Genomic DNA, 27,512 nt, shown 5'->3' on the forward strand with positions numbered 1-27,512 from the left:
CTGGGGCAGTCCGTCCCACACAGCACGGGCAGATCCGCCGTCTCATAGGTTGTGCGATGCGCTGCCGGCTGTGGGGCCGAGCGCCAGGACCTTGAGAGCCACAAGGAACGCAAGGGACACTCCGGGAAGCTCCGAGCACCCTTTCCCTTAGGCTCCGGGCAAGCCCACACAGCTACAACACACAACGGTGGCTCAAGCCCACGACCACACCTCCTCTCCAGCCAACCCCTCCGAGCCCCGCCCGCAGCGGCCCTCTCTGTCTTCCCTCTCGCGAGAGCTGAGGCGCGTAGCGGGATATCCGGGATCTTTCAGTGGGTGCTTGAGCGGTAGAGCAAGATGGCGGTAGAGTCGCGCGTCACGCAGGAGGAGATCAAGAAGGAGCCGGAGAAGCCGATCGACCGGGAGAAGGTTCGGGTGACGGGTGCTGGGCGGCTTTGGGTGCGGGGCGGGGGTGGGAGAAGGGAAAGGTGAAGGTGAAGGTGTGGGTGTGCGTGTGCGGCGGCTGCGCTGTGAGGCCCCGTGCGGGGAGAGGGGTTTGGTGCTGGCGAGCCGCTGTTCACCCCCGTCTCGCCCCGCAGACGTGCCCGCTGCTCCTTCGCGTCTTTACCACCAACAACGGGCGGCACCACCGCATGGACGAGTTCTCCCGCGGCAACGTGCCCTCCAGCGAGCTCCAGATCTACACCTGGTGAGTGCACGGTGGGGCCTGGGCCCGGCATGGGAGGAGCGGAGCCCTGCTTGGGGGCACATTCCGGAGAGCTCCCAGGAGTGGGTCAGCACCTGGTCCAGCGCTCCGCTGCCGGGTGATATGGGCGTTGTTTGAAGCGGGAGCTGTAGCGGGGGCCGTTGTGCGAGGTGCTGGTTGCCCACACCGAAACTCGGTGTGGTAGGATTGCCGGTTATCGAGTCATGCATGTAACCAGAGGCTGATGCATGGCGTATCCTCTGTTATCACAACGAATCTGTTCAATACAGGAGTTCTCCTTTAGCTAATACTGAAATTTTATTGTAATAATTCTATTTTTCTTTCAGCAGAAGTAGCTGTCCCAGAATGCTTGGCCTGTTGTGTGAATGGTGTGTAGGTTTAAGGCAGAGCTTCTTGAGAGTGGAAGAGTGTTTCTTTTTGTGTGGTCAGATAGCAGTGCTTTAACTGCTACCTGCTATGAGAGCTGCTTTTTCTTATTTTCAGATTCAGTTTGGAGAGCTATTTTAGTCTGTGTTGCAAACACATAAGTTTTTGTTTGTAGTAATATAAAAAAAAAGCTTTTGAAAATGAATTATGCTACTTCCTCTTTCCCTTCATGCTGTGTGCTAAAGTTATAGCTGTATCTCTTATGGTTGAACAAATCCATTTTTGGGGCTGAGAGAGCATGCAGTTCTAGTTTCTTCATGGCATTTATGGACTCAGTTCAGGCTATTGATGGCATCTGAGCTGTTCACAGAAGTCAGAATGGGCATTGTCTGTCAACACACTGTTCCTTGGTCACTTGAAGCTTGGAGTCAATGTACAGTTTGTATAATAAGTTGCAATGATTGAGCCCTATTGTTCCTGGAAGTCTAGAAATGAGCTTCAGTCCTGCTCTGGTTGAAGGCTGGGGAAAGGAAGAGTGCTGCCGCTTGGAGCAGAAATGGAAATCTTGATGAAATGGAAAACTTTTTTACTTCTTTTCTTACATGCCCATTAATATTAAAGAAAATATTTTAACATAGATGTCAGTTTAAGTGAGGAAACTGTTGAACTCTTCATTGTATAAATGAATTAAAAAGGTTATAGGCTTTCACTGTTTGAATGGCAGCCCTTCTGAAAGACTTGGAAAAGCAGATGTTGAAATGTATATGGAGATTAAGAGATTTGTCTTGATCTTGTACTGAATTGGAAGCTAATGAGAAGCTACATTTGCAGTGGACTTTGTTTCCAGTGCCCAGTAAGTGGTGAATTCTCACAGGGATTATAATCAATATCTAGAGCAGCTTCTTGGTACTTGTTGGTTAGATCACGAATGTGCTGTGGAGCTGTGAAATCAACACCCCCCCCCCCCCCCCCGGCAGCCAGAATGTAAGATCTTGCTCACCTTTATGTACCAACAGAAAGTATGCAAAGGCAAGGAGATGTGTGGTTAAGTCATAGCCATATATTGATTCCATCCTGAATGGGTTTTGGGAAATTTTTTATTGCTCTTGCTTTTGAGAACATGAACGTCTTTGGCTTGTTTAATGTAGGATGGACGCAACCCTGAAAGAGCTGACCAGCTTAGTGAAAGAAGTGTACCCAGAAGCACGGAAGAAGGGCACTCACTTCAACTTTGCAATTGTTTTTACAGATCTCAAGAGGCCTGGGTATAGGTAAATGGCATTTTTTCTTGGGGTTAATAGGAGACTTCAGGCACCAGAGCAGTATATTGTTTTTCATTAACACAGATTTGAAAGTTCAGGGCCCATATATCAGATTTCTGAAGTTCTTGACAACAAACTGTGTGATGACTGCTGCTAACTCTGCGTTTTAATCGGTGAGCATTGTTGTTAATGTGCTCTCAAAGCAGTGTGTCCTTGAGGCTTTGTTCACTGTTGGCAACCACCAGAACACTGACCACCAGCTGGAGATAAAGCTGTTGCTGTTAATAGGAGACCTGGTGGCATCTGAGAATGCATTTCAGTTTCAGCAGTGATCTTGTTGCAGATACTGATCTTCCAAGATGGTATGAGCTAACCTTTGTCAGCTACCACTGGATATATCCTGTTCTGTAATCTGTGGGGTTCTCTCTAGTATTTAAGTTGGTAACAGTACAAGGTACCCTCGCCCCTCTGCTCCATCAAAAAGAGGGCTTGGTGTAGCTCTTCCTGATCATCTGGTACTGGAGAGAAAAGCCACAGCATCAAGTGTCACTAAGTACAGCACAGAGAATGGCTTGGGAAGGTGGTTGTGAGCTGATACAGTTCCTGCTCTGCATATCTGGAGAGATTTGCTTCTGCTCACTAACTTGCCTTTCCTCTCCTGCATGCAGGGTGAAGGAGATTGGCAGCACAATGTCGGGCAGGAAAGGCACAGATGATTCCATGACATTGCAGTCTCAGAAATTCCAGATAGGAGACTACCTGGATATAGCAATTACTCCTCCAAATCGTGCACCACCCCCATCAAGCCGCATGAGACCGTATTAAGCCACTGTTTCTCTGTATGGCCACATATTCTGTCTATTCCTACTTGCTGTTCTAAAGCAGGCTTTTTTTTTTTTCCTGTTGCTAAGCAAGAACACCTGAAGACAAAGCAAAGCATTAGAAATGAAAGTTAACTTTTAAACCTTAGCTTTTAGTTTGTTTAGAAGAAACACACTTCTCTTTAGCAGTGCCATCATCCTATCCCCAAGTGTTATAGTTTGAACATGAAGTTAGTGTGTCCTATGTTTCAAGATTTCCGTAAAATACAACCAGAAGGATTACAGGTGTTCTGTAGTTCTGTCTTGTTTGGAATAAAGATGGATGCTGTTGATCTTTTGATGGTGTGGTGGTGTTTGGTTTTGGTTTTGTTAAAGTGCAAATCAGCTTTTAAGCAGAAGTTGACAGGTGGGTAGAGCCTTTATCTGATAACTCCTGGGATCAAGGAATGGAGGGAGGTGGACTAATGGGGATTCTGTGTAGAATATTTTTTAAACTACTGCTAGCTGGAGTTTGGAGGATGAGCATTTGAGCAGTGTGGTTAAAGGCAGTGCTGCTCTCCTTGCTGATATAGGTATGTTGACAGAGGAAAGTCAGGGATTAGCTGTGTACAACTTCCTGTCCTGCAGGGGTTGCTCCAGCTTGTGCTGAGATGATAACAGTCCACAGATCAGGGGTGATCTGGGTGATACCAGTATATCCCAGGATGCTGAGGAGCTGGTGGCCTTAGCAGAGGAAGATGTGGTTCAGCACACTTGCTCATCAGCCTTACTTGAGTACTGGAGAACTAGTGGTACCTTTAGAACTGGAAAGTATAAAGGTGTCTTTGAAGGTCTTGTTTTTCTTAGAACAGTGATCTCCAAATACTGTCTTTTTTATAAAAGTCACATCCCTATTGGTATAAAATTTCTGAGTGTGCACCCCCAGACATCTATAAATTAATACTGTACTAATATGTACATTCAAAACTACACCAAAATAGGTGTAAAAAGAAGGGTGAAATACTGCTTTTGTGTACCGCTTTGTCTTGTCTTGTGCACCCAACTTGGAGACATCTGTCTCAGAGAATGGGAATAGCTGCAGAGGCCTGGGCAGAAGATATCTGGTGTTCTCAGGTTGAGGACTAAGGAGCAGACAACTATTTCTTATTGAAGACACCGTGGCAGGTACTCTGCCCAGAGGTGCTCTTGCCTGCAATTCAGATGAGCCATGAGGAGGTGAGGCAGGTCTGTGCTCTGGCAGTGCATGTGAGAGTCCTGACTTTGACCACCAGGTTCTTTGCCAAGCAAACCCTTAAGGTGCAGGCAGCTGCTTGCATATCTATCTCCTGGACTGTTGACTACAAGCAATATATTGTCAGCATACACCAATCAAGAAAACAACACCCAGTTTTGATGTCCAGAACTCTAGGTAAAGCAAGTACTGTAGTCTCTTCCCTTGGTTATCTTCTATGTATTTAATGAACATACAGGATTTTTAACCGTACACTGGCCAGTCTGAGCTGGGTACATCTTGCTGCTTAGCCCTCAATGAAGTGGCTTTTTACAAACACTTTAAGCTTGTATTGAGCACCAATTGCTCGATTTACTTCAACCACTGAGTGTAGGGACAAAGCCAAGGAGCTGTGAGATGTCAAGACTGTTCTGTGATAAAAGGTACTGATGAAGCTGGATGGTGTTGGGAGTGTTCAGCAGCTTCTGGAATCTCAGACTGGACAGAGAGGTGGCCAAGGTGTCTTGTCAATCGGGAATCTGGAATGCCTGGTGTCTTATTGAGGAGCAGGAGACAGAAGGGATAACCCATCTCCCAGTAAATCAGTGCAACATGGGAAGTAGCGCTGTGGCTTCACATAGTTCAGTGCTTGTCAGTTTCTGCTGCTGCAGGGGAGCATCTTGGAGAGGTGCAGGTGCCCCATGGTACACAGCAGGCTCCAGCTGTACCTGGGTTGTGAGCCCAGTTGACCAATGGCATCTGGCCAGTCCAGAGAGAGCCAGGCACTTGTTTTCTGCAAGTTCTGCCCCTGTGTGCTCAGGGAAAGGTGAGATCAGGAGTAGAAGCCATAGCTGCTCCTTAGAGCTTTCCTGTTCTTCACCTAAGGCCTTAGCAGAGCAGGCTGATTGAGGTAAGTGTTCCTGTTTGCTGAGGACAAGGCATCTGTGCAGAGTAGCCCGAGGGATTTTAGGTTCAGTTCTGCCCGGTTCACCATCTTCTGTCCACCTTCTCTGGCTTCTCAGTTAATGAGATTTCAGCCTTCATGAATGACCCTCATTTGCAGAATTGTCTGCATCTGAGACACTTTCTCCCAGGATGGAAGAGCTTAAAAAATGCTCCTGACCCTTTCTGAAAGAGAGCTGAAGAAAAGACAATATAAATGCAGCTTTATAAAGGACTGAGCAGCGGTGGAACTAGTCTAGTGTGGCCAGAGGTGGGATGGGTGGGATGTTTTGCCAGGGTTCAGGCAAGCACCTCTTGTGTGAGGGGGGACTGTCCACAACGCTGCTGTGAGGAGCCTGCATGTTGTATCAGCTCAGTGACTCCTCTGTCACCAGGAGCAGGTTTGGTCAAGCTTGGGCCTCCTGCCACCTGCTGCATCATGACAGTCGGCTTCTGGCACCTTACAGACCTGGGCAGACACAATGAAGACCACTGCTGTGTGGCTTGCTCACCACAGGGCATCCCAGGGCTGCAAAATGAGGTGAGCAACCAGCACGTGATTACAGAACTGCACAGCCAAAGGCAAGGAGGTACACAGGACTATGGGCATTTCCTCATTTTTTGGTCCTGCTTTTTGCTTTAATTAAGGATAATTCTCAAAAATAAATGTAGTCAATACATAAAGCAACAGCAGCAAGTAAGCCTGTGTCTATGACTCAGCTGCTCTGAGGGGTGGCTGGGCTTTATTTGCTGCTGGATTGGGAGACATGGCCCAGTGAAGGCTTGTTCCTGCTCCAACTGGGCATGTCTTTACACACTTTAGAGGAAAAGAGGAACAGCTCCTGGCTTTGTATTCAGTAGCCCACGAAGCAAAATCACCAGGAAATGAACATGCAGAACTGCTTTCAGTAGCAAATACTGGAGCCTGACTTCTTATGTTTGGAATTCATGCTATGGAACCTCAGCTGAGCTCTTCTGCAGCTGCTTTGGGATAAACATCTCTCAAGAGATTTGCCCTCAACCACATTTGTTAAATTTTCAATTTAATAAATTGAAAAAAGGTTATAAAAAATGCCATTTGTTTTTTTCCTTTTCTTTTTCTTCACATCAAGAACACCTCCTAACCATTACCTTGTTACACCTTACAGAAATATTGCTGCTGCTCTTAATTATTATCCAGGCTTTCATTTAACAGGGGGAGGGGGTGAAGATTCCCCTTTGACATGCTCAGGCCTTAAACAAAAGACTGTTTTCACAGTCCTTACAGGAGCAGAGCAGCCTTTCCAGTGGCAGCAGGACCCTTTATCAGTTCTTCTGCAGTGCTTTTCGGAAGGGCTGCCTGTGTCTCTGCTGAAGCAGCTGATAGCCAGCTTAATTCCCTCCCTAGTTCAGCACTGAGGACAACTGGCACATGGATGTTGCAACACAGGTCACTGACATCATACATCCTTGCACAGACACTGTGTTCACTGTCTGACTGGAGCAGTTGCAGAGGCTTAAATTTTGCTTTACAGCTCTGGTCAAAAGCAGAAATGGGCATGATGCAAGATGCAGCAGGAAAGCATTAGGTATTATCAGCAAGGTCTCATTCTTGCAGTGGAAAGTATGGAAAAATCAGAAGGTCTCTGGAACCCAGAGCAAACATGACAACAGCTATGTCCGTGGTCAGAGAACAGTGCTGTAAGTAATGCAACAGCTAAGATAGGACATGCTGAAACCAAAGCAATTACCTGCTGCTGCAGTCTCAGCCCTTGGGTCTAGACATTGCACATCAGCTGGGTTAAAAAAATAAAGAAAAAAAGGCAGCATCAGTTCCTCCAACACGACAGGAGCCTGAGGAATGTGGAAGTGCTCAGGGAGCAGCAGTGTCAGGAAACCACACCAAAGCAGCCCAACAGACAGGATACCATTCCCTGAGCAACTTAAACTGCCAGTGAGAGATGTCCTAGCTCCTGCTGTCCCCAAGCCTTTCCCTTCTCTTGCCTCAACACCTACCCCTGCCTTTGCAAGCAAGCAGTGATTTGGGTAAGTACAGAGTCCATGAACAATTTAACCATGGAAGCCAGCCATTAGTTCCTGGTGTCTGAGCAACAGGAATGGCTTCTCCTGCAGCCACAATTCTGTGATGAAACAGAGGGCAAGGCCCGGTAGCTGGGAAAGAGGAAAGGTGGGACTGTGCAGCAGGGCCTTAAACTGGTTCACAGCAATTGCATAAGCAAGCATTGGGCAGTGTAACCACAGAGCCTTAATTGCAGGGCTGTAAGCCAGGAATACATTGTGTCAAAGATTAGGAAAGCTTTTGAAAACCTTACTGCTGGCTATTCTGTAAACCGCCTTCACATGGTCTTTCCTCAGAAGTGCCTGGGTAGCACAGCCTCTCCTTCCATGGACTTACATGTGCACATTTAGGCTTTTTTAAAACTCTTCAACTTAAATTAGACAAATTCAAAGAAATTTGTGGACCTGGTCAGCTCCCTACCATGACGCCAGCTACTTTGCAGGTATTACTGTAAGGACAGCCCAGGAATCGTGTTTAAGTTGATAGATAACATAGCCAGCATTTACTGATATTTTCCTGGTAAGAAGTTGCATCCTGTGGACTAACCTAACACACATGTGATTTCATAGTGTGGCCACCAGCTGTTGTCATTACGCCTTATAAATGTCACAAACTCTTTTATTGTCCCATAGGAAAAAAAGGGACTTCCAAAATACAAGGCAGCTTCAACATCAGCTACAGCTGTTGATGGAACACATGCAACCACCATGAGTACTGGATCATCTGATTAATGACAACAGGGAGCAAAGCAAATATCACATCATACAGAAGATTTAAAGCATGCACTGAAATGGGTTGCCCAGGGGGATTGTGAATGCTCCATCCCTGGCAGTGTTCAAGGCCAGGTTGGACAGAGTCTTGGGTGACATGGTTTAGTGGGAGGTGTCCCTGCCCATGGCAGGGGGTTTAGTACTAAATGATCTTAAGATCCTTTCCAACCCTAACTATTCTATGATTCTACAAGCCTGGATTCCAGTTATTGTTCCAATGACTTATAAACACCTCAATAAATGCACAATGAGAGGCACTAAAAGTGATGGTTGTCATTTATCCACTCAACGACCAGCTGAGAAGTTTTATTTTACTGTGAAATCTTTATCTGTATTTAACATCAGGCAAAATATTTCCCACAGAAGAAAGCACTGACAACCTTAAGGGGCTTCTCTACAGAACAATTGAGATGCTCTTTTAACACCAAATGGGATTGTGGAGAGAAGCTTCTATTAGCTGACACAACTGCTATACTTTAAAAAGTGAAAAAAAAAATTAAATTAAGAACCAGAGCAAATGAAGGGAAACTAAAGGCTATGCATTTTTTGGTTGCTTCCCAAATGTCCCTAAACACTGAAGTGCAGTTTTGTGCTGGATTCAATCTTTCCTGACTGCAGGCTACTGCTAGATGATGTGATCTGTTTTCATCCTTCCCTTCTATCTGGCAGAAGCCAAGTCTGACACTACTGGTAGGGAGGACAAACTAGAAAAGAAAACAAAACTGTCCTTTCAACGGCTCAGCAAATGGAAGGAATCCATCACAAAACTGCACAAGCAACCTAGATTCTGTGCAAGAGAACTGGTGAAACAGTCTTGTGTGGAAGCATCCACCAGTTCAACTAAATTAAGCACAACACAAAACCATCCTCTGAGTCAATTTTGTCTGTTTTCAGGTGATGACTGCCCCTTACAGAACTACTGTGTTTGCTATTTATTTAGCTGGTTATCTAAACTGCACTTTCTGACAGGCCAGAGCTGTTATCAGACTCATCCTGCAAACCAATGTGCAACTTTAGAGCTCTTTTGCATTATTCCCACTTCGATGTGTTATATTAGTAAGCAGTGGGATAAGCCTTTCCTCAGCAGTAGTACAGGCTTAAGTGGAGTTTTATGCTTCTCCAGCCCTATAGCTACATCTTTAGTTGTTCCAGTATTTGAACTCATCTCACACAGCCACCTGTGGGAGAGAACTGATCTGAGTAAGGAAAATAAACAAACAAACAAAGACAAAGCAAAACACACAACTTCCCCTCCCCAGCTTAGTTTGAACACAGATCAGTTTCCAACACTGCTTAAGCTTTCAGTTCTGCCAACTTTTCCCTCCCCTATCCCCAGTACTCAACCTACTGGCTTAGGCCTTACTGAAATCTAAAAGATTTTCAAAGATAAAACAAGACAAACTAAAACTAGGTTTTGTTTTGCTACTCTGAGTATACTCACTTCGTATCTAATTCCAAAAACTCTCATGCCAGCATCATGTCATAATATCTTGAGTAAACCAGAAGATTAAGACTTCAATTGTCATCTTGAAGATAATTTGTATCTCAAAATATTAATTGTATAGGGATGTTCATGAAATAGCTATGAAATGTAGCAGAAAACATTGTGTAATAGGCAAGAAAAATTATGCCAGTGGCTAATGTGAGAACCCCAGCACTGCTGGATACAATTCCACAGCTCCCTAATGGGGAAAAGGAAAGTGAAGTTCAAAGCTGTTTAGGGAAAAGAAAAATATATTTAGAAGACCTTCTGGGAATTTCATTAGTTGAAGGTGGTGGGCGAAGGAAACACGGCAAGGTCCAGGACAGTAGTGCTGTTCATGTTCTGATTCATGCTAAATGGAGCTTTTCAGGGTATCTGGCTGGCTTCAGGACAAGAAAGCAGCAATGAAGTACTTAGAGGGAGAAGGCAGGCTCTGAAACCTTCCTCCTTAGTGCTGGTAAATCTGTCAGGCTGAAAGATTCTTGCTCAGTAGCAGAATGCTTTGTACTGTTTTCAGACCATGAAATTCCATGATTAGCATCCAGCCCATTCAGTGGTTTTAGTCTGTGAAGATGCTGGAAGCAGGTTTGGCCTTCCCTCACTTCAGAAGTTGGGTACAACAAGTAAGTGTTTTTATAGCAGCCATCAAATTTATTTAGTATTCAAAAATGTTGATCAAGCTCAAAGACTGACACATAATATAAATTTTAAAAACAGAAGTTAGCACAGAAAAATGACAGTATGCTCAGGCCAGACCTAGTAAAAAATCATCTTCTCCAGTTGATTTTATATAGCAGCAAAAGGCACCTTTATTTGCTAGATTTTAACCAGGATAACTCTAACCAACTGGGAAAATAGTTTTGGGCGTCTCTAGATATCTGCATATCCCTAGGACTTAAAAATGTGGAGCTGTATCCAGAAAGTTCAGAAAAGCATACTCTTCTCCCCATCTCTCTTATGTGTTGCATGCCTGCCATCATGCAAATGGCAGCATTTTAACCATCAACAGGAAGATTACATACAGCTGATAAGAGCAGTCCTGGAGTCACTCGGAGGAATAGCTGACACTGGAAACGGCAAATCAGCTCCACAGAAGGATACATACATGGGATTTCTTGTGGACAAAAGTAAAGATTTTTTTTCTACTAAAGATTCAAGTATTGACTACCAGATACCAGAAAAGTGCCAACCAGCTCTGAGAACTTAAACTTGGTCAGCTATTACAGGGACAGATGTAAGCAACACCAGCACTTACAGAATGCATATGGCAGCAGAAGATCACTTACATGCCTGCCAGCAAATAATTGCAGCAATTGAAGATATATGTAACCAGTACAAATTGTGCAAGACATTTTCAAATAATTCATATTTGAACAAGAGTCACCTTGATCAAATATGAAGTCACAACCTTTTTAGGGCTACAAAGGTTATACTGTCAAAAGGAAAACATGTGTAGCACCTAATACAATATCGATGTAAGAAAACTATATTAAGAAAGACATAGCAGCATAAGATAATGCCTGTCAAGTAACAGTAAGTGATGCAGGAATATGTCTTAGTATTGCAGAAGTGACTACTAGCAGGACTTAATTTTTCAATAAGAAAAGACCCATTTCTGTGGAAGATACCAAATACTGCTGAAGTACCACACGCTTCAGACTCGGCCCTGAAGATTTTACCGGAGCAACCAGAGATATCTGCTTTCTGAGACAATATACTGGACTTTCTGTTTACTGCAACCTGACTACACTTCTCTATACCCCACAGCAAACAAATATATACAACAAACATGAGAATGAGGTGAGAAGAACTGAAGCACTACCTCAAATGTGACCCTAGTCCTCCTTGGAACATATTGAAGTACATATATGTAAAAGCCCTCAATAAATTTTGCCAATAGTTTCAATAAAAAATGAAGCACAAGTTATTAGCTCAAAGAAGTGTATCCATACCATGCATAAATATTTTCTCTATTAAAAAAAGTTTTTCCTTTATATGGCTCTTTCCTCCCATCAGTATTTTCTTCTGCTTTTTGAGCTTGTTACAATCCTGTGATAAGATTCATCAATATGAAATAGTCTCTGCATGGTCTTCAGCTTGATTTCAGATGTTTGGCTTGAAAAGTCCAGGATATCCTCTGCAAATATATCCATAAAAGTTCATGAACTTCTGTCAATCATATTTTGAATTAGCCAAAGACAAACATTGAGAACTGTATTATCTTGATGAGGAAAAAAAAAGAAGGGTAAAGCTTTCATCTATTTGATTACTCAAATGGATTACAACTCCAAGCATATTAAGATACTTACTTTTATCTGTTTCATTGTGGGATGCGATTATTTGACACTATACATGTTCCCTGTAAACCTTACCTAAGTAATCTGTGCTGACCCCAAGTTTAACCAACAATCAACAAGTGTAATATACATTATATTAAATCACGAATAGCTACACTTGAGTTGTCACAAATACTCTATTCAAATCAACTGAGTTATTTAAAAAAGCTATTATTACATTGTTCAAATATTACTCATACTTATTGTAGACTAATTCATCTTGCATATTTTTTATAAGGTAGCTTTGTATTTCAAAGAACTTTGTCTTTGCCAAAATGACTGTGAAATTGGTCATGTCACTGTGATAAATACATAAATGTATTGGCTTTCGCAAATCATAGATGTGATTATGGGGATATAACTATACAAGTTTATAGTAACAAAACCAAAACTCAATAAAGACATAAGATGACCAAACCGAAGTCATATAGTAGAAGAATCTGTAAAGTTAAAAAGAAGAAAAGGGGGGGGGGGGGGCTTGCATGCTTGATAAAAGAAAAGCTAATGCCTATAAAATATAGAGTTAAAGTACTTTTTAGCTTAACTTAGGTTGTAGAAAGAGAACAATGTTTATGTTGTTAGCCTGTGGAATTTAGTGGCCCCACTAAATGTGAGTTAACTGTTTCACACTGGTCCTCTAAAATATCTTTGGTTTTAAAGAACAATGTTTGTGTTGTAAGTCTGTGGTGAGATAACAAGATTTAGTGACCCCACTAAACATGAATGAGTTATTTCACGCCATCCTTGTACTTATCAGTTAGTTTAGAGACAGAGCCTCCCAAACATCTGCTAGCTTAGGATACTCCTGTCCTGCTATAAATTTTGCAGGAAGGTCACACTGTTTCAAATCTTTGTTAGTTATTAGAATAATTACAGATATAGCTGGTTTTAGCGAGTTGTGTAATTACTGGGACATCCAACTGGGCCAAAGGTGAAAAGCATACTGCAAGGAAGACTGCTTACTTCATCTTGAAGACCCCTACTCACATGAGGAAGACTGCTTACTTCATCCTCAAGACCCCTGCCCACAATCATTAAAGAGCAGTGTGCAGACACCAAGAGGAGGAGACTTATGATAATAAATTACTGGACTTAATTATAATGTTCCCTGCCTATATGCAGGGATTACAAATATGTATGTGACTAATGGTATTGTAAAAGTATATAAACCTGTAACAAATACTGATCACTTGCGCCTCTGGCTACGGTCACGCTCCCAGCTCTGTTTGCTTTTGCTTTATTGACTTTGTCCATTAATAAAACCTTATCTTGTTTAGAGAAGGGGATTCGTATTTCACATCACTTATATAGTTTTCTCCTATTCCTCAGTTTTATTGCCTAAATTTTCTCAGAAGAAAGCATTCACTGGTGGTTTGATTGCCATGAAGCAAAATATGCCTAATGATGAAACAGTAAAACTCTACCTTCATTTTCTTTTTTTGAGATGGGAGGATTCAAACACAATCCATTATAGTATTTGTCAATTACAACATCTGTTCTTTACAAAAAGGCAGTCAGATACCAGGCAAAGAATTGTTATTTAGTCACATCAATAAGAGCTATTTTTGTAGCTGAAGAGCAAGCAGCTGTATGAATTTCTACATGCATTACAGCATCTTCATAGCTTCTCCAAACTAAATTATACATAATTTAATATACATATGCAAATGCATTAAATCTAATCATACCTTTTCTCTTTGTTGCAATAATCTGTGACATCATTTTGTAGCATTTCCTGTCTCTGTCTCCATTTCTTTGGTGTTAGAGTCTACTCTACCACTATACTTGCACAGGATCTACAGGAAACATTAAAATTGAATAAAAATAATTGTTTAATAACTCAAAACAGGATTACAATTTATGCATTTTCAATAAGTACCAGAGAACTTTCTTTTTGAAGAATATAATTTGATAAATTAAGTGCTTTAATTTTACTATTCTGGTACTAACGCTACTTAGGGAAAAAAAAAGGTACATCAGCTAACCTGTAGAACATCATCTGGTATCTTTGTTATTTCTGGAGGTGGAGGAGTATTGAGTAACTGGTCATAGTGTTTTATTTTGGGAGGAGAAGGGTCTCTGAAATGTTTAAGATACTCAGAGCTCTCAGCAAAAGAAATGTTGTCTTCTTTGTGTTGTTTATCTGTTGCATCATTCTTTGTCACTGACTCAGTCTTCCCCCCCTGCTTCACCTCCTACAAAAGAGATATTAAATGCCTTCAGTTAATTTAATAAGGTATAGTATTTATTAAGTGTTCTTACAAAGTTATCATTAGAAAGATCTACAATGATATAAGAAAAAGTAGTATTGGAAAGGAATCCTAACTGAAATTTGAAAAACTGTTTATGGTAAAGTGTCTGAAAACGTACAGAATTGCCATTTAAGAACTTAGCTTCCGCTTTTATCCATCTTGTTTCAAAATCTGGGCACTGTGGTGTTTCTGTATGACTGGGAAGAGGCTGTTCATTTGTCTCTGGTAACCTTGATAATACTGTACTGTTTGATCTGGAAGGGATTTTCACATCAGGAGTACAGAACACAGGCATCATAGGAGAAGGCATCCAGATAGCTGCTGAAATTAAGGGGAGGATAATAAAAATAACATATACACACACACATATAAATATTATCAGTTTCAGTGCCCCAGTTTAGTTCTCCAAGTCTGCTAGCTTATCATATATTTGCATGTTTTAAAACACCTGAATAATTTTAGTTAATTTTTAGTATGAGGAACCATCCAAGTTACAGAATTCCATAAAAGCTGAAAAATGTAAAAAGCAGTAGTAAATCTAGTGCCACTACAGCAGATAACTGAAAAATCTCAACCTAAATCACATTGCTTTAACTTCTAGTATACTCAATTATTCCTATGTTTGTCTCAAGTGTTCAAAGCCAGGCTGGACAGGCTTTGATTACAAAGATTTACACTTTCCCATAGAAGCCAACAACATCCCATTTTCTTGATTTTAGTGCTCATACTGGGCCTGAACTAACTATATTTAACAAAAAACAGTTTAAAAAGTCTACCATATGTTTACAATGCATTTGCACATGCATTATATAAAAAATGCATATGTGTATTTCACATTTTTTTAACTTACCTTTCTTAGGTGTCACTTTTGATTTTGACCCAGGAGTGACCATGATTTTTCTGGGTATCATGTCTCGTACAGTCAGTTCATGCTCATCTTTAACCAGCCTGTAAACCAAAACCCTTTATTAGCTCTCAAGTAATACAAAGAAATCACAGCTACAGAAATACTGCCAACCTGATCACTTTTCTAGTATGTTTATCATCCTGCAAAGTCAAAAATTTATTTCCTCAAGGAATACCTTTTCATAGATTTTTCATCTATGAGTCTACCAAACAATTTGTAGCATGCAAATGTTTAGTCCAGTCACACATTTCAAACTCAGTAGATTTCAATCCAAGGCAGTAAAACCACCCCAAAATGAAATAAAAAACCCCACAAGGTGTCCAGTGTGGAACTAATTTTCTTTGTCCCAGATGATCAGTTTTGTGTTAGGGGTACAGTATTTTATATTAAATTCTCTGTTGCCTACAGAAGCCCAAACAACATGAGGAAATCTTTTTGGCTCTTAACCTAGCCACATTAGTATGAACATTAGAAGACTTTAAACTCAATTTTAAGTTGGAATAAGTTTACTTACATTACTCACTAGCTGACTTCAGTGAAAAGCCATTTAACAGTAATTCCACAAAATTGGAAACTGAAATTTTTAAGGTTCTTTTTTCATAGTCAAGATATTCTAGTGGGAGAAGGCTGTAGGCAGTTAGAGACAACACCAGACAAAAAGTGGAAGCTTACCTAAACTCTACACAAAAATGTGTCTGTAAGAAAGTGATTTAATGTGTAAAAAGTTATTCTAACTACAAGAACTACGTTTAAAGCTCCTCTACAAAAAGCATAAGCTTAAAAAATGATAAAATATCCATTTGAGGCAGTATATTTTAGATTACCACATCTCAAATTTTGAGGGGAAAAAAGTAATAAGTTTTCAAGTCAGTATTGTGTTAGAAATATTCTGGGTACCTGAAATTGTACAAGTTTTAATTTTTACAGTGGAGAAAAACAAGTGTAACAGTAAATACTTTTGTTTGGGTACTTTGTTTTTCTTTTCTAACTACTTTGGGTTTCAGTTTTGTAGGGGGTGCATCGAGGTTTGTTTTTCTTCTAACCCACTTCAAAACCGAAAACCTGAGAAATGAAGTTGGAGGAGTTGACATCTTCTTAATTTTTTTTTTTTTACTGACTTTGAGGCAAATTTTTAAAAGTGGCTTTCACACATTGCACTGCTGCTGGACAGGTTTCAGCCAGGTACAACCCCTGCCTGCCACATCATGAGTTTTGTGTTTATATTTGCGGATTTAATATGCTAAGCTTTCTCACTAAGAGTAACAAGTTGTTGAATTGTTTCAACCTCTATCAAACAGCAACTTGACTCTAACAATGTTGCAAAAAAACCAAAACAAGCTAAAATACAGTTAAGCAACATTTTAACTCTACTGACTTTATGTTATGACCTCTCACATAATTCTGAATCAATCACAATCAGTGCATGTTCTGCTGTTTTGGTCTTAATGATAATGTGATGAAGAGCAATCAAGCTATAACTAATTCTCCAGAGAATTTGAATATTATGATTAGGAGCATGGAAGGCTGCTAGTGTGATTCTTTCTAAATTATATATAAATTCTCTGGTGGACTAATTGTTTCACTAGAAGCTACAGAAATAGAATCTACATTTGTGGCTGTATCCATTTATAAATTACAGCCATGATTAAGGCTGATGATCACATTGAAAGCAGTTCTCATTAAATGGGGAAAGTGGCATAAAAAAAAAAAATCACAAAAAGTTATTAAAAGAACTTCAACTGTGTGATAAGCTGGACCTATTTTTTAAATATTATTTGAGAATTAAATTATTGAAAATTATTATATTATTTTTAATTTATATAATTTAGGATTCAGTAACAGTTTTCCTGCTATTCCAATTCAAATGCTATAGAGCTTTATAGACATTATCGTATTTATACAGTTATTTAAAAGGAGAGACCCCCAAACTATTTTAAAAGAAAACTTCTTATCACTTTCTCCTTTTCCCCCAGTAATCTTAAATTAAAACCCAAACGAAATGAAAAACCCAATCAATCAACAAAAACCAAACAAAAAAAATCAAACAACCAAATCCCAAACCAATACAAAAACCCCAAACCGCCTGCCTGCCCCCCCCCTCCCCCCCCAATGTAACCACTGCAGTAAACTGGATATTTGGGGGATAAAGTCATGTAAGTTGGCAAACATCAGGGATTAAAAAGTTGGATTATTTCCACAACTTATTTTGAATATGGTTCTTACTGTTCAAAGAGTTCCTCTAGATACCAAGGATTTAGCTACAGAACAGCAAATTTTGTCAAAATACTCTCAGCTTTTCTAGTTGAACCTGTTGCCAGTACTAACTGTAAAAACATGATCTCACTACCTTTACAGAACCTCAGGAGTATAAAAAATTCCTTGGACTGCTCAGGTGTTCTACACCTCACTGCAGCAAATTCTTTTCTTAAACTTTAATTAGAGCAGTGAAAATCTGGAGATGTCTTTTCATGAGCAGACTGGAGCAAGGGAAATGTGGGACTTTACAATATAAGAGATAATGCATCCTTTCTACAATAAGGAATTTCATTCAATGCTTCACAGTTTTTTTTGGAGTCTAGACTCCTAAAGCTTTTTAAACCTTTAGATTGGCCATGTAATATCTACTGTAGACAAGACATCCTCAAATCCAAGGTTAAGGAATGCAAAGATCACAGATACACTGTGCATTTCCCTTTGTAAAGGGATTGTGTATGGAAGACTCTTATTGTGGAGCAGTCAAGGGAAGTGCTATATAGGAGATGGGTTTCATTGCAGCATTTGCTACTTCAAACATACTCAATAGACACAGTTGAATAAAGACACAGGACTAACCAACTGGTAGACATATCACCTGCTTGAAGACAAAGAGAAGGGCAATAGCAACAAGAAATTAATACAGCAAGGAGCTACAGAAAATTCAATAGAGAAGCAATATAAAATAAAGCAGTTTACTTACTTCTTGCTTGTCTGAGCAGTTTTATGCATAAGTGACATTGTATAATCTTCATTCATACACATGGTATGTTCATTAATGCCAAAATGTTCCAGTTTTGGTGTTATACATTCATAATCATCCATCCTCAGCTTACATTTTGGTGTTTTGGGCAAAGTACAGGGGGTAAGTGCTTTTAGTGGAGTCCTGTTGCTTAAATTTGCTTGATGTACATTTGTTGTGTGTTGTCCTTCCACTGCACTCCAAGGCCTGTAGAAACTGTACTGTGAAAGACCAAAATCAGAAAGCCGGGGGTTACGCAGCGGGTCTGCAGGTACCAGTGACTTCTCAGTACCAGCTGGCAGATCAGGTGCATCATCTGTTTTGTCTTCAGATTTTTTCTGGACAGATGCTGACAAACCTTCCTCCTCCTCTGCTTCTGCTATGGAAAAGTAATTAAAAAATTATAAGTATGTCAGAATTTTGTTATAATAATACATAAAATAAACTGGGACTCCCCTCCTTCCCCCAACCTCCCATATTAGTTTTTTTTATATTGGTTATTATAAAGAATAGATTCCTTCTTTCATTTTAAAGCAGTGAACCTGAACCTACAACAGATATCAAAAGCCCATATCAGGCTAAGCAATATTTATAATATAGGTCACACATTGACTTAATGTCACTCTATTAGTAAATATTATTTCTAGGAAAAATTAAATGGTAAGAATTTTACACAAGCATATTTTTAACAGAAATCCTCTTCCTGCATGGAGTAGGCAGCAAGTGAAAATCTTAAATATATTTATTTGCTTTTATTTCAGTGCAAGAGTGGAAATTAATAAATAATGTAGAACACAAATGACAATAACACAGTATGTCCAGAACTGAAAATGTTTTTAAAGAAAGAACAAAGGCTGCAACAGTACTAGAATGTTCATTGCTTCTGAAAAAATCAGAACTTTAAAAGAGTTATGAAGCAGAAGCTAAAAACCTCATGAAAGACAGTAGCTTTTTAGATAACAGAGTCCACTGCAGAAATAAGCAAAGTGTAATCTTTACATTTCTATAGCTCACAAATAATAAACTGAAACACATTTGTGAACTTCTGCATGATGCAGGAAGCAGGTGGGACAGAGGTATTATGTGTGTCAGTACTTTTATGTACTTTTTATGTGTGTCAGTACTATGTATTCAGATACACTTAGCTTAAAAATGCATCTTAAAAAGTAAATTAACTTATAGCTCTGTTTGGAGTCTTCTGTAAAGGCAGAGATAGGACAGGAAGGAAGGTGCTACAAAATCAGAGCATTCTGCTGTATCTTTACAGTTGAAGTTGCTTAACTTAGAGGTGAATATGGTCCACAACCACAATTTTGTTCTGTGTAATGACTGGCTAACACTTGGGGGAAGGTTAGTTAAGGTGTGGCTTCTATAAGATTGGTATCAAGGGCTGAATCAAAATGGGTACCAGCATGTAATCAGGACAGCTGTAGTGTTTTAAACTTGTCTGGCTTATCTGGATTGTTCACAGAGGTTCTGTGTACCTTCTGACAGGCTTAAGGATCTTCCTCCCCAAAACGATCAAGCTGCTACTGCTTGCCATGTGTCACCTGATCTTTCTTTTTACTTCTCTTGTTTCACTTGTGCTACAGAGCACATTATTTCAAGATTTTCCCAAATGGTGATATAGTTAATGGAATCATGACATATGAATTAGTTTAGATGCATCTACAACCGTTTCCCATGCATGAGAAGCTGAAGTAGCAGAATTCTCCAATTTATAAACACATTTACTAACATATTTTCTGAATATAACTACTATTGGAGGAAAAAAAAAACCCAACAAAACAACAAAACTCAATCAAACCACAAACACACTAGCTTAAAAGCATGCCAGGAGATCTAAATGTAAGTTTTTCTGTTTGGTTTATTCCACTTGCATTAATCACAACAGAATCTTTTATTCTCTGGATATTACTATATAGCAAATAGCATAGCTGCACTTAGATCTCTAATTAATAGAAATATGCACAGAGGTAAAGAGAAATATTTCATAAAATTACATTTGTCTTCACATACTGTATTGCCAAGATACGTTACCTGTAGAATCTTTGACATGTGTTTCATAGCCATTCTTCTGGAACAGCTTTCTTATTTCTTCAAGATCTGCCTCATTTCTTTTCACCAATATTTCACTTGCCTTCATAAACTTATTAATTGCTTGTTTTCTAGAGGAACTCTTATGAAGACTGGCATTAAAAGCTTCCTTTGGGGCCAAAGGGAAACATAAAATATTTTTATTTTATTTAGTTTTTCAAATAGCTGCATGGTAGGTGTCTACACATGTTTTAGGAATAAGTATTCAGCCTCAATTCAGATGAAGATAAGCAGCAAATTTAGGCTTTATATAGACCCCAAAATTAGGTCACAAAATATCAGGAATATATAGGGCATGAGTGTACAAAAACTTACGAAAGTTGAACTAAGATGTCAGTTCATAGTATGGTAACTACTTACTGGTAACATTTCAAATGAAAGTATATGCTTTTACTTCATAAAATTTGAGATAAAAGCAATTAATTTGGACTCTTATTTCCTCTGTACAAAGGATTAGTGCATAGCACTCAAGTTTATATCCTAGATTTCTTCTACACTTGCTCATTTCTATAGCCCATTTTTCCTACTTTTATTAAACAAATAAAGAACATTCTTCACAAGTTTAACTGAATGGCTAAAAGTACTGAAACTTCTATGAAGACTTTCTTTATTCTACGGGCTAGTCATTGAACACAAGCATACCTCTTCTGTAGTGAGCTGCTGCTCCTAAATCCTTCTCCCCTGTACACATGCCTTGGCAACCCATTATACCCTGTTATCTTTGTCTCCTGCTGATCCAAGTGACAACAGTGACTGCAAACTAATAAACATTGCTAAATCTACTTTAAGGCACCCACAGATTTTTGGGCACTAACCTGACAGCTACAGCCATTTTGAAAACTTAAAGGTAAATGTATAAAAATAAGGATCAGAACTGCTGACTGCAAACGTTTTAGATCAATAATCAAAACAGAACTGTAAGTTTACACAACGCCCCTCCCCAGGTTTTCAAGAAGGAAGTGGGTTAAGGTGTTACCTTCAGAGAACTCACTTCACAACGGAGATCACTGAAGACTTTCATTGGAGGTACATCTTCACATTCTTAGATATGCATGTTCACATAAAAGGGTTTGGAAAGGAAAAAGAAATATTAGAATTTTAGCATGCAAGTACGTCCTGCATCAGAATGTGATCCCCTATATTGGAGATGTTGAAGTTACATGTTGCAGTGAGACAAGATACCCATCAGCCCACCAGAGGTGGATCTCCACACGCCCAGAGAGGCACAAGGGCAGGGGGAACCCAAACCAAGAGTCCCCAAGGAATAATCCCACACACTCAGGGCGATCCCGGCAGAGCCATCACCCTAGCGACCGTGCGTGCCGCCCCGAACAGAAAGCGAGGCCTGCACTTACCCGTGTTCTCTCCACGTAGAGCCTGCTCCAACTGTTTCACATCCTTCTCGAGCCTGACGGCCACGGTACGCAGCTTATCGAAGAAGCTCCTCGACGAGTCCATCGTCTGCGGAGAAGGGGAGCGCTAAAGAGACAGTGCCACAGCCTCAAACCGCGAAAGCGACCGCGAGCGACTACCTAAAACCTGACAGTACAACAACTCTGCCAGAGACTAACGGTTACTGCCCGCCGCCAGGTTTAAACCGGGCGCGGTGCGCGTGCTCCATTGGCCTCGTCAGGCCCCGCCCACCATGAGAGAGAGTTCTCGTCAGATCAGCAGCGCGCAGTCGCCATTTTGCTTCCCGCCGTGGGGCTGGAGGTGTTCCCGGAGTGGGTGAGTGAGGGTAGAGGGGATGGGAGAGATCTATTAATCAGAGCACCATATTAGCCCCGGCCGCAGGGTGCTTTTTAGCTGGTTGGCTCCGGTCTCTCTCAGGCTGTCTGGCCCCGAACGGACGCTGCCCCGGTGGGGAGTGGGTAGGGGATCCTTAGCTGCAGAGCACCGTGCGCGCCGAGCTCCGCCTGCATCTGATGGGTGCCCAGCGGCCCGGGCGGGTCCCGGCGGGCAGCCATGCTGTGTCCTGTCGCGTTTCGGCCTGGATCCCTGAAGAGGCTGTAGCGGCCGCGGGCCTGAGGGTGAGCAGCCAGCGCTGCTGTGGGGACGGGACACTCTGCCCTGCGTTGCCGGGAGGATGAGGAGGGCCTGCGGCAGCAAAGTCACCGTAAAGTTCCGCAGCTCCCATGCTAAACCCGGGCAGAAGGCAGAACATAAGCGTGCGGTTGCATCATGGGAATGGGGTATGGCGGGCTGGCTGTTTCTGGCAGTAGTGCTGCTTTGTGCTGTGTTAAAGTGCTTGGCAAACTTACTAGTTGATGATGTTGTGTGATGAGGCACCCAGGAGTTAGGCATCGTTAGGACTAATAACCAGGTAAAAGTGTGCGTGTGTTGTGGTTTAAACCCAGGCTGTAAGTCAGCCACGCAGCCCTCTCGCTCACTCCCCCCCCCCCCCCCCCTTTCTTGCCCCTCCCTCCACCCTCACCCCCTTGCTCCTGGAGGGACGGGGAGGAGAATCAAAAGAATGTAACTCCCACGGGTTGAGATAAGAACAGCCCAGTAACTAAGGTATAACACAAAACACTACTGCTACCACCAATAATAATAATGATAAGGGAGCTAAGGGAAGAGAATACAATACCCCTTGTCAATACGCAGCCCGATGGAGCAGTAAACTAGCCCTTCCAGGTAACTCCCAGTTTACATCTTGGGCATGATATGCTATGGTATGGAATACCTCTTTGGCTAGTTTGGGTCAGGTGTCCTGTCTGCTTCCTCCTGGCTTCTCTTCCTCCCTGGCAGAGCATGAGACTCAGAAAGTCCTTGGTCAGACAAAACATTTGAGCAGTAATTAAAAACATTGGTGTTATCAGCACTGTTCCCAGGCTGAAAGTAAAAAACACAGCACTGTGCCAGCTACTAAGAAGGAGAAAAAATGACTGCTACTGCTGAACCCAGGACAGTATGTCAAATCTGAATGTGGCTTAGCCTTTCCTCTGTGTATTTGTGCTTTCTACATGCTAGCTGGTCCAATAGAGGCTGCTATTTTTCTTTACAAACCAGAGTTCCCATAGTTAAAATACAGGACTAGGTAACTGTTTACTAATAATTTTATGGAGGGAATGTAGCTCAAAACCAACACCTGAGGGAAGGCCAGATCTGGATTTAGAAGACAGACTTGGAAATGCTTCCTTTTTTGGCAGCAGAGCCAAGAAGAAAGAAGGAATGAAGTGAATCCTTTGTTTAATAGTATCTGGGACTGTGTTTTTCATAAATAATTTATAGAGGACAAGCTTTAATCTCTGTGATGTCAATGTAAGGATAACTGATTGAACTCTTTAGCTAAATAAAAGATTTCCGTTTCCCTTTTCTGGTCTTAAGTTTCCAATATGCATCTCCACCATTGTACTGCCTACATGGTTGTATCAGGTTCTGCACTTCACAATAGTCAGTTTAAAGGCAGTGGAGTGTGTGCAGGGTTTTAAATTTTTCTGGTTAAATTTTTAATTGTCCCTAAAGTAATGAGTATTTTACGGTTTTGTTTCTATTTTCAGGCATAATGTTTTTAACAACAGTCTTATTCCGAAAGAGAATTCCTGGAAAGCAATGGATTGGGAAGTACAGGCGACCAAGAGTGGTTACCCTTGCAATGAAGCAAGCAATGATCCGAAGGTTGGAAATTGAAGCAGAGAATGAATACTGGCTGAGCCGACCTTACCTGACGCGAGAACAGGAGTACAAACATAACACAGAAGAGAGACGTGCAAGATGGGAGGCTTTCAAAAGCCGGATGAGAGCCAAGTTGCCTGAGCACAGATATATCAGCGATGACTTAAACCACTTAAATGTGACGAGAAAGTGGACAACTTGAATAATACAGCGTATTTGTATTTGGCATGTATTACGTGCTACCGTGGCATCTGATGCTGTACCTATTATGGTAGTTTTGTAATTCAGTGTAATACAGGTGGATGGCAAATGAGCCTCTGCTGTGGTGTACAAAATCTCACATTAAAATGAGGCATGTGGAATAGTTTATGTTTTCTTATTGTCTCTTCAGAAAAGACAGCTGTTCCCATGGCACTCTGCCATCTGCCTGCCTTCTGTTCTTCAGGGGCTTTGCATAAACCAGCATGAGTTACCAGATGCAGTGGACTAGATTTATAGCTTCATTAATTTCCTTTTGAAGGCTTGGAGAATGTACCTGCCCTGTTGAAAGGGATTATCTGCTGGTACTGACCAGGTGGCTCTTACTGGTTGCTCCCCTTTCTCAAGGGGTACTTCTTTATACATCAATACATATCTGAGGCAACTGATGATAGTTACATAGTGCTGGCTTCATCAGGCATGCAAGGACCAAGATGAACTAGAATTACACAGAGGTGTATGAGGTTGGAACTTCTGGAATACTATAAAACATCTAGTTTTAATTTTTCTGGAAAGAACGGATGAATTTAAATGTCAGTGTCATTGTCATGTCAGTGTCAGCTTGGTTGTTAACTGCTCTCTTAAGAGATAATTTATGATCTAAAAGGAACATAGCTGATTCTTGTTTGAGTGGCAGTCTGATTTCTGAGTTATGTTTAGTGTCCTGAAGGACATAGAAAGCCACAAGCCAGAGGTTTCTTAGTTCCCCTCTCAAGACCAAGTGACTTGAAGGAGTCAGGCGTGCGTAATCTTAGGTTTGTTACAGCTGGAGCGTAAAAATCGGCATGGTTACAAAATGCTTCCCACCAGGCAGGTTTTTTCACTGATCCAACACACACGTGCTACAGCTAAGCCATTTTCAGATTCTCACATACTTTTATTAAGTTGATGTTGTATTCATTGGTGAATTCATGTGTCAGGTCCATTCATGTTTTATCACATTGGAAAAGAGGCTTAAAATTGTACAACTCTTTATTTCAACACAAACTATACTTCAGAGAAGTATGAACAGGTCTGAACACTGATGTACAAAATCCTGAATGCACTTTTAGTGGCTATAAATGGCTTAAGATGACATTTATGAGAGAGTATACATATGGGGAAATTGCACAATACAATTAAAAAATAAAGGAACTTCCAGGCAAAGCAGTGGGATTTTGTATTTAATTAATTTATAAAAGCCCCTTTTAAAAAGTTACTTCAAGTAATAAACTATAAATGGCAACATGTTTTCTCTGTGCATAGGACTAGTCCTATCCGTAACATATAAAAAAATAAAATGTGCTGTTATTACATAGATCTTTTACACTTCACCTCAGATTTCAATACAGCTCATGACAAGTTTAGGCAGCACAATTAGAAACAAGCACATGGAAGCAGAACAGTTGGGACATTGTGAGTAGTGCAGATGCTGAAGACCCTTGTTGGCAAATACAACCATTAACTGCAGAGAGAACCCAGTGACTTTTCACCTGTCCAGGTTAAAGAGGGGGCAGGTGTCACGGCAGGAATGCTGCCCCCTTCCATGGTAGTTTGGTAACTGAAAATTGATCAGAAAGGAACTGCTAAGCTTGCGAGTTAACAGCTAAGCAACAATGGAAGGGAATCTGAGTGTTGCTGTTAATGCTTTGGTGCCAACAAAGGTGATTCCAGCATTTCATTCTTCAACACATCTGCCTGACTGCTGAGCATATGCTCTCTGTTTCCTAGACAGGCTATGGGAAACACCCAAAGAAAACAATCCTGTAAACATTGTCAGACTTCACTACCTCATGGAAACAAGATTCAAGTAATTGTTGCAGAAAACAGCCAAGCACTGGTTTGAATCTGCGTTAAAAATAACGATAACTTGCAGCTTTGTTACATTTCATGAGTAATGGAATTAAGAAAAATGCATATAAAAAGCTGTCTATATATACAAAATAAATTGATAGAAATTACTGTACTAAGCATGTTCAGTGTTAAATCACTCCATATGCAGCTGCCCTCTTTGGTGCCATTTAGGGCTAAAAGAGCCTCATGATGGTGCACACCTAGCTATTTGGTAGGTACTGTGAAAAAGACTTTACTTGATCTGCACTAAGTGAAAGTAGCAGCTGCTCATACTGGAAATGCATACTTGAATCCCCCAGGTGTATACGGTTTCAGACAGTGGCCTCAGAGAACTTAATGAAGCTCAAAATTGTTTTTAATTTTGTTATTAAATATGGTCAGTTAGTGCTTCAGATCCAGGTGGGTCTGGTTAATCAGTGTCAGAATCTGTGACTTGCTAAATTTGCCACACACTAATGCTGCTGTAAATGCTGGTTTTTAACTCTTCTTGGGGCTCTGGTAAACTAGAAGTGGACCATACTTCAGATCAATCAAGAACTTCTTTGAGTGCATACTGAGTAGTATTGAACATAACCAAAACCTCCAAACATGGGAAGATTAGTTACAGTAACAGAAGAGCCACAAGAGATCAAATGAGGGGAGGCACAGTACCTGAAAAGTGTAGCCATTTAGCACCCTGGAGAATAGGGCTAGTTTCTAAGAACACTGTACCAAAATCAGTTTGGAACCTGCAAATTCCACATTCAAGAGACAGCTTTAACAAAGTTACTGTAATCTCTACTCAAATCACTAAAAATAGAAGATCCCAAACTCTCTAAAATAACCCTCTGAATATTTAAAGTGGAAAATTTTAATCAAAGGCTTGTGACGTATATCACCAGTGGGTGACACTGCAGGCTCGGGTGATGCTGCAGGAAGCCTGTTATGACAGAAAACAACACTTCTTTCTGCCCTGTCCCTGTCAAGTGCCTTTGGTAGAAGCAGCAATGGTGTGTGGTGTGCACTCTAAATAGATAATCCTAAGGAAAAAAAACAGTTTTAAGTATTTTCTATTAATGGATCTTCTGCCTCATCGTCACAGGTATAGGTTTATCATCACAACACATTTCAGAAACCCAGAGGACAATTCACACTGAAATCTTGCTCTGCCTCAAGCTTATTATTTTTTTTTTTTTTTTTACACTGGGAGCTCAGTAACATTCTGCGTGTAAGACTCGTGTATGTGGCTTTTTTCAAAAGAAAAAAGCAGTAAGAATTACTAAAGCATAGTTTCTAATTGCAGTCAATGTCAGCTATCCTGCAGTAATTACTATTTATGGCTTGCAATAGTAATTTGATGGATCTAAAAGCTTAAGGGCTGTTACTTTTAATGGCAATCTAGTTATGTTCAAGAATGCTGATACACAGTATGTTAAAGCAAAAACCAAGCATGTACAACATGACCCAGCACCCTGGACAGTTGGGTTTCTCAGGATCCATCTTCCTCCTGCTCTTCTTGCTGCGTTCACTGCAAGTTTTCAGTGGATGGGGCGAAGGGCCCATTTCCTGGAGTACCCCGACAGTCCCCCGCCACTGCTAGCAGCAGTACCAAAGTTTG

At 40.9% G+C, this 27,512-nt stretch overlaps 3 protein-coding genes across 7 annotated transcripts; 2 read left to right on the forward strand and 1 right to left on the reverse strand.

Moving 5' to 3' along the window:
* Positions 1–280: 280 nt before the first annotated feature.
* On the forward strand, positions 281–3,493 carry SAP18 (Sin3A associated protein 18). Its single transcript, XM_005149756.3, has 4 exons — positions 281–408; positions 579–688; positions 2,221–2,343; positions 3,003–3,493. Exons 1-4 carry the CDS (start codon positions 337–339, stop codon positions 3,157–3,159), a joined length of 462 nt encoding a protein of 153 aa, XP_005149813.1. The 5' UTR covers positions 281–336; the 3' UTR covers positions 3,160–3,493.
* A 6,754-nt stretch (positions 3,494–10,247) lies between these two features.
* Positions 10,248–21,749, reverse strand: SKA3 (spindle and kinetochore associated complex subunit 3). Of its 4 annotated transcripts, none has more exons than XM_031049583.2 (9): positions 21,562–21,749; positions 21,198–21,247; positions 20,150–20,315; positions 18,071–18,488; positions 15,058–15,155; positions 14,326–14,528; positions 13,941–14,150; positions 13,644–13,751; positions 10,248–11,756 (listed from the first exon to the last, which is right to left on the reverse strand). In XM_031049583.2, exons 1-8 carry the CDS (start codon positions 21,662–21,664, stop codon positions 13,674–13,676), a joined length of 1,326 nt encoding a protein of 441 aa, XP_030905443.1. In that variant the 5' UTR covers positions 21,665–21,749; the 3' UTR covers positions 10,248–11,756; positions 13,644–13,673. The 4 variants fall into 4 exon arrangements, with proteins under 4 accessions (XP_030905443.1, XP_012984656.2, XP_030905442.1 ...); XM_013129202.3 differs by having other exon boundaries at positions 18,071–18,485; positions 21,183–21,247; XM_031049582.2 differs by having other exon boundaries at positions 14,326–14,525; positions 21,183–21,247.
* Positions 21,750–21,851: 102 nt separating this feature from the next.
* On the forward strand, positions 21,852–24,189 carry MRPL57 (mitochondrial ribosomal protein L57). 2 transcript variants are annotated; one of them, XM_005149757.3, is made up of 2 exons: positions 21,852–21,934; positions 23,710–24,189. In XM_005149757.3, the coding sequence occupies exon 2, from the start codon at positions 23,715–23,717 to the stop codon at positions 24,024–24,026; it is 312 nt and encodes a 103-aa protein (XP_005149814.1). In that variant the 5' UTR covers positions 21,852–21,934; positions 23,710–23,714; the 3' UTR covers positions 24,027–24,189. The 2 variants fall into 2 exon arrangements, with proteins under 2 accessions (XP_005149814.1, XP_030905422.1); XM_031049562.1 differs by lacking the exon at positions 21,852–21,934 and adding an exon at positions 21,973–22,236.
* Positions 24,190–27,512: the final 3,323 nt, after the last annotated feature.

Source organism: Melopsittacus undulatus, chromosome 2 (genome assembly GCF_012275295.1).
Source record: "Melopsittacus undulatus isolate bMelUnd1 chromosome 2, bMelUnd1.mat.Z, whole genome shotgun sequence".
Classification (NCBI taxonomy): Eukaryota; Metazoa; Chordata; class Aves; order Psittaciformes; family Psittaculidae; genus Melopsittacus; species Melopsittacus undulatus.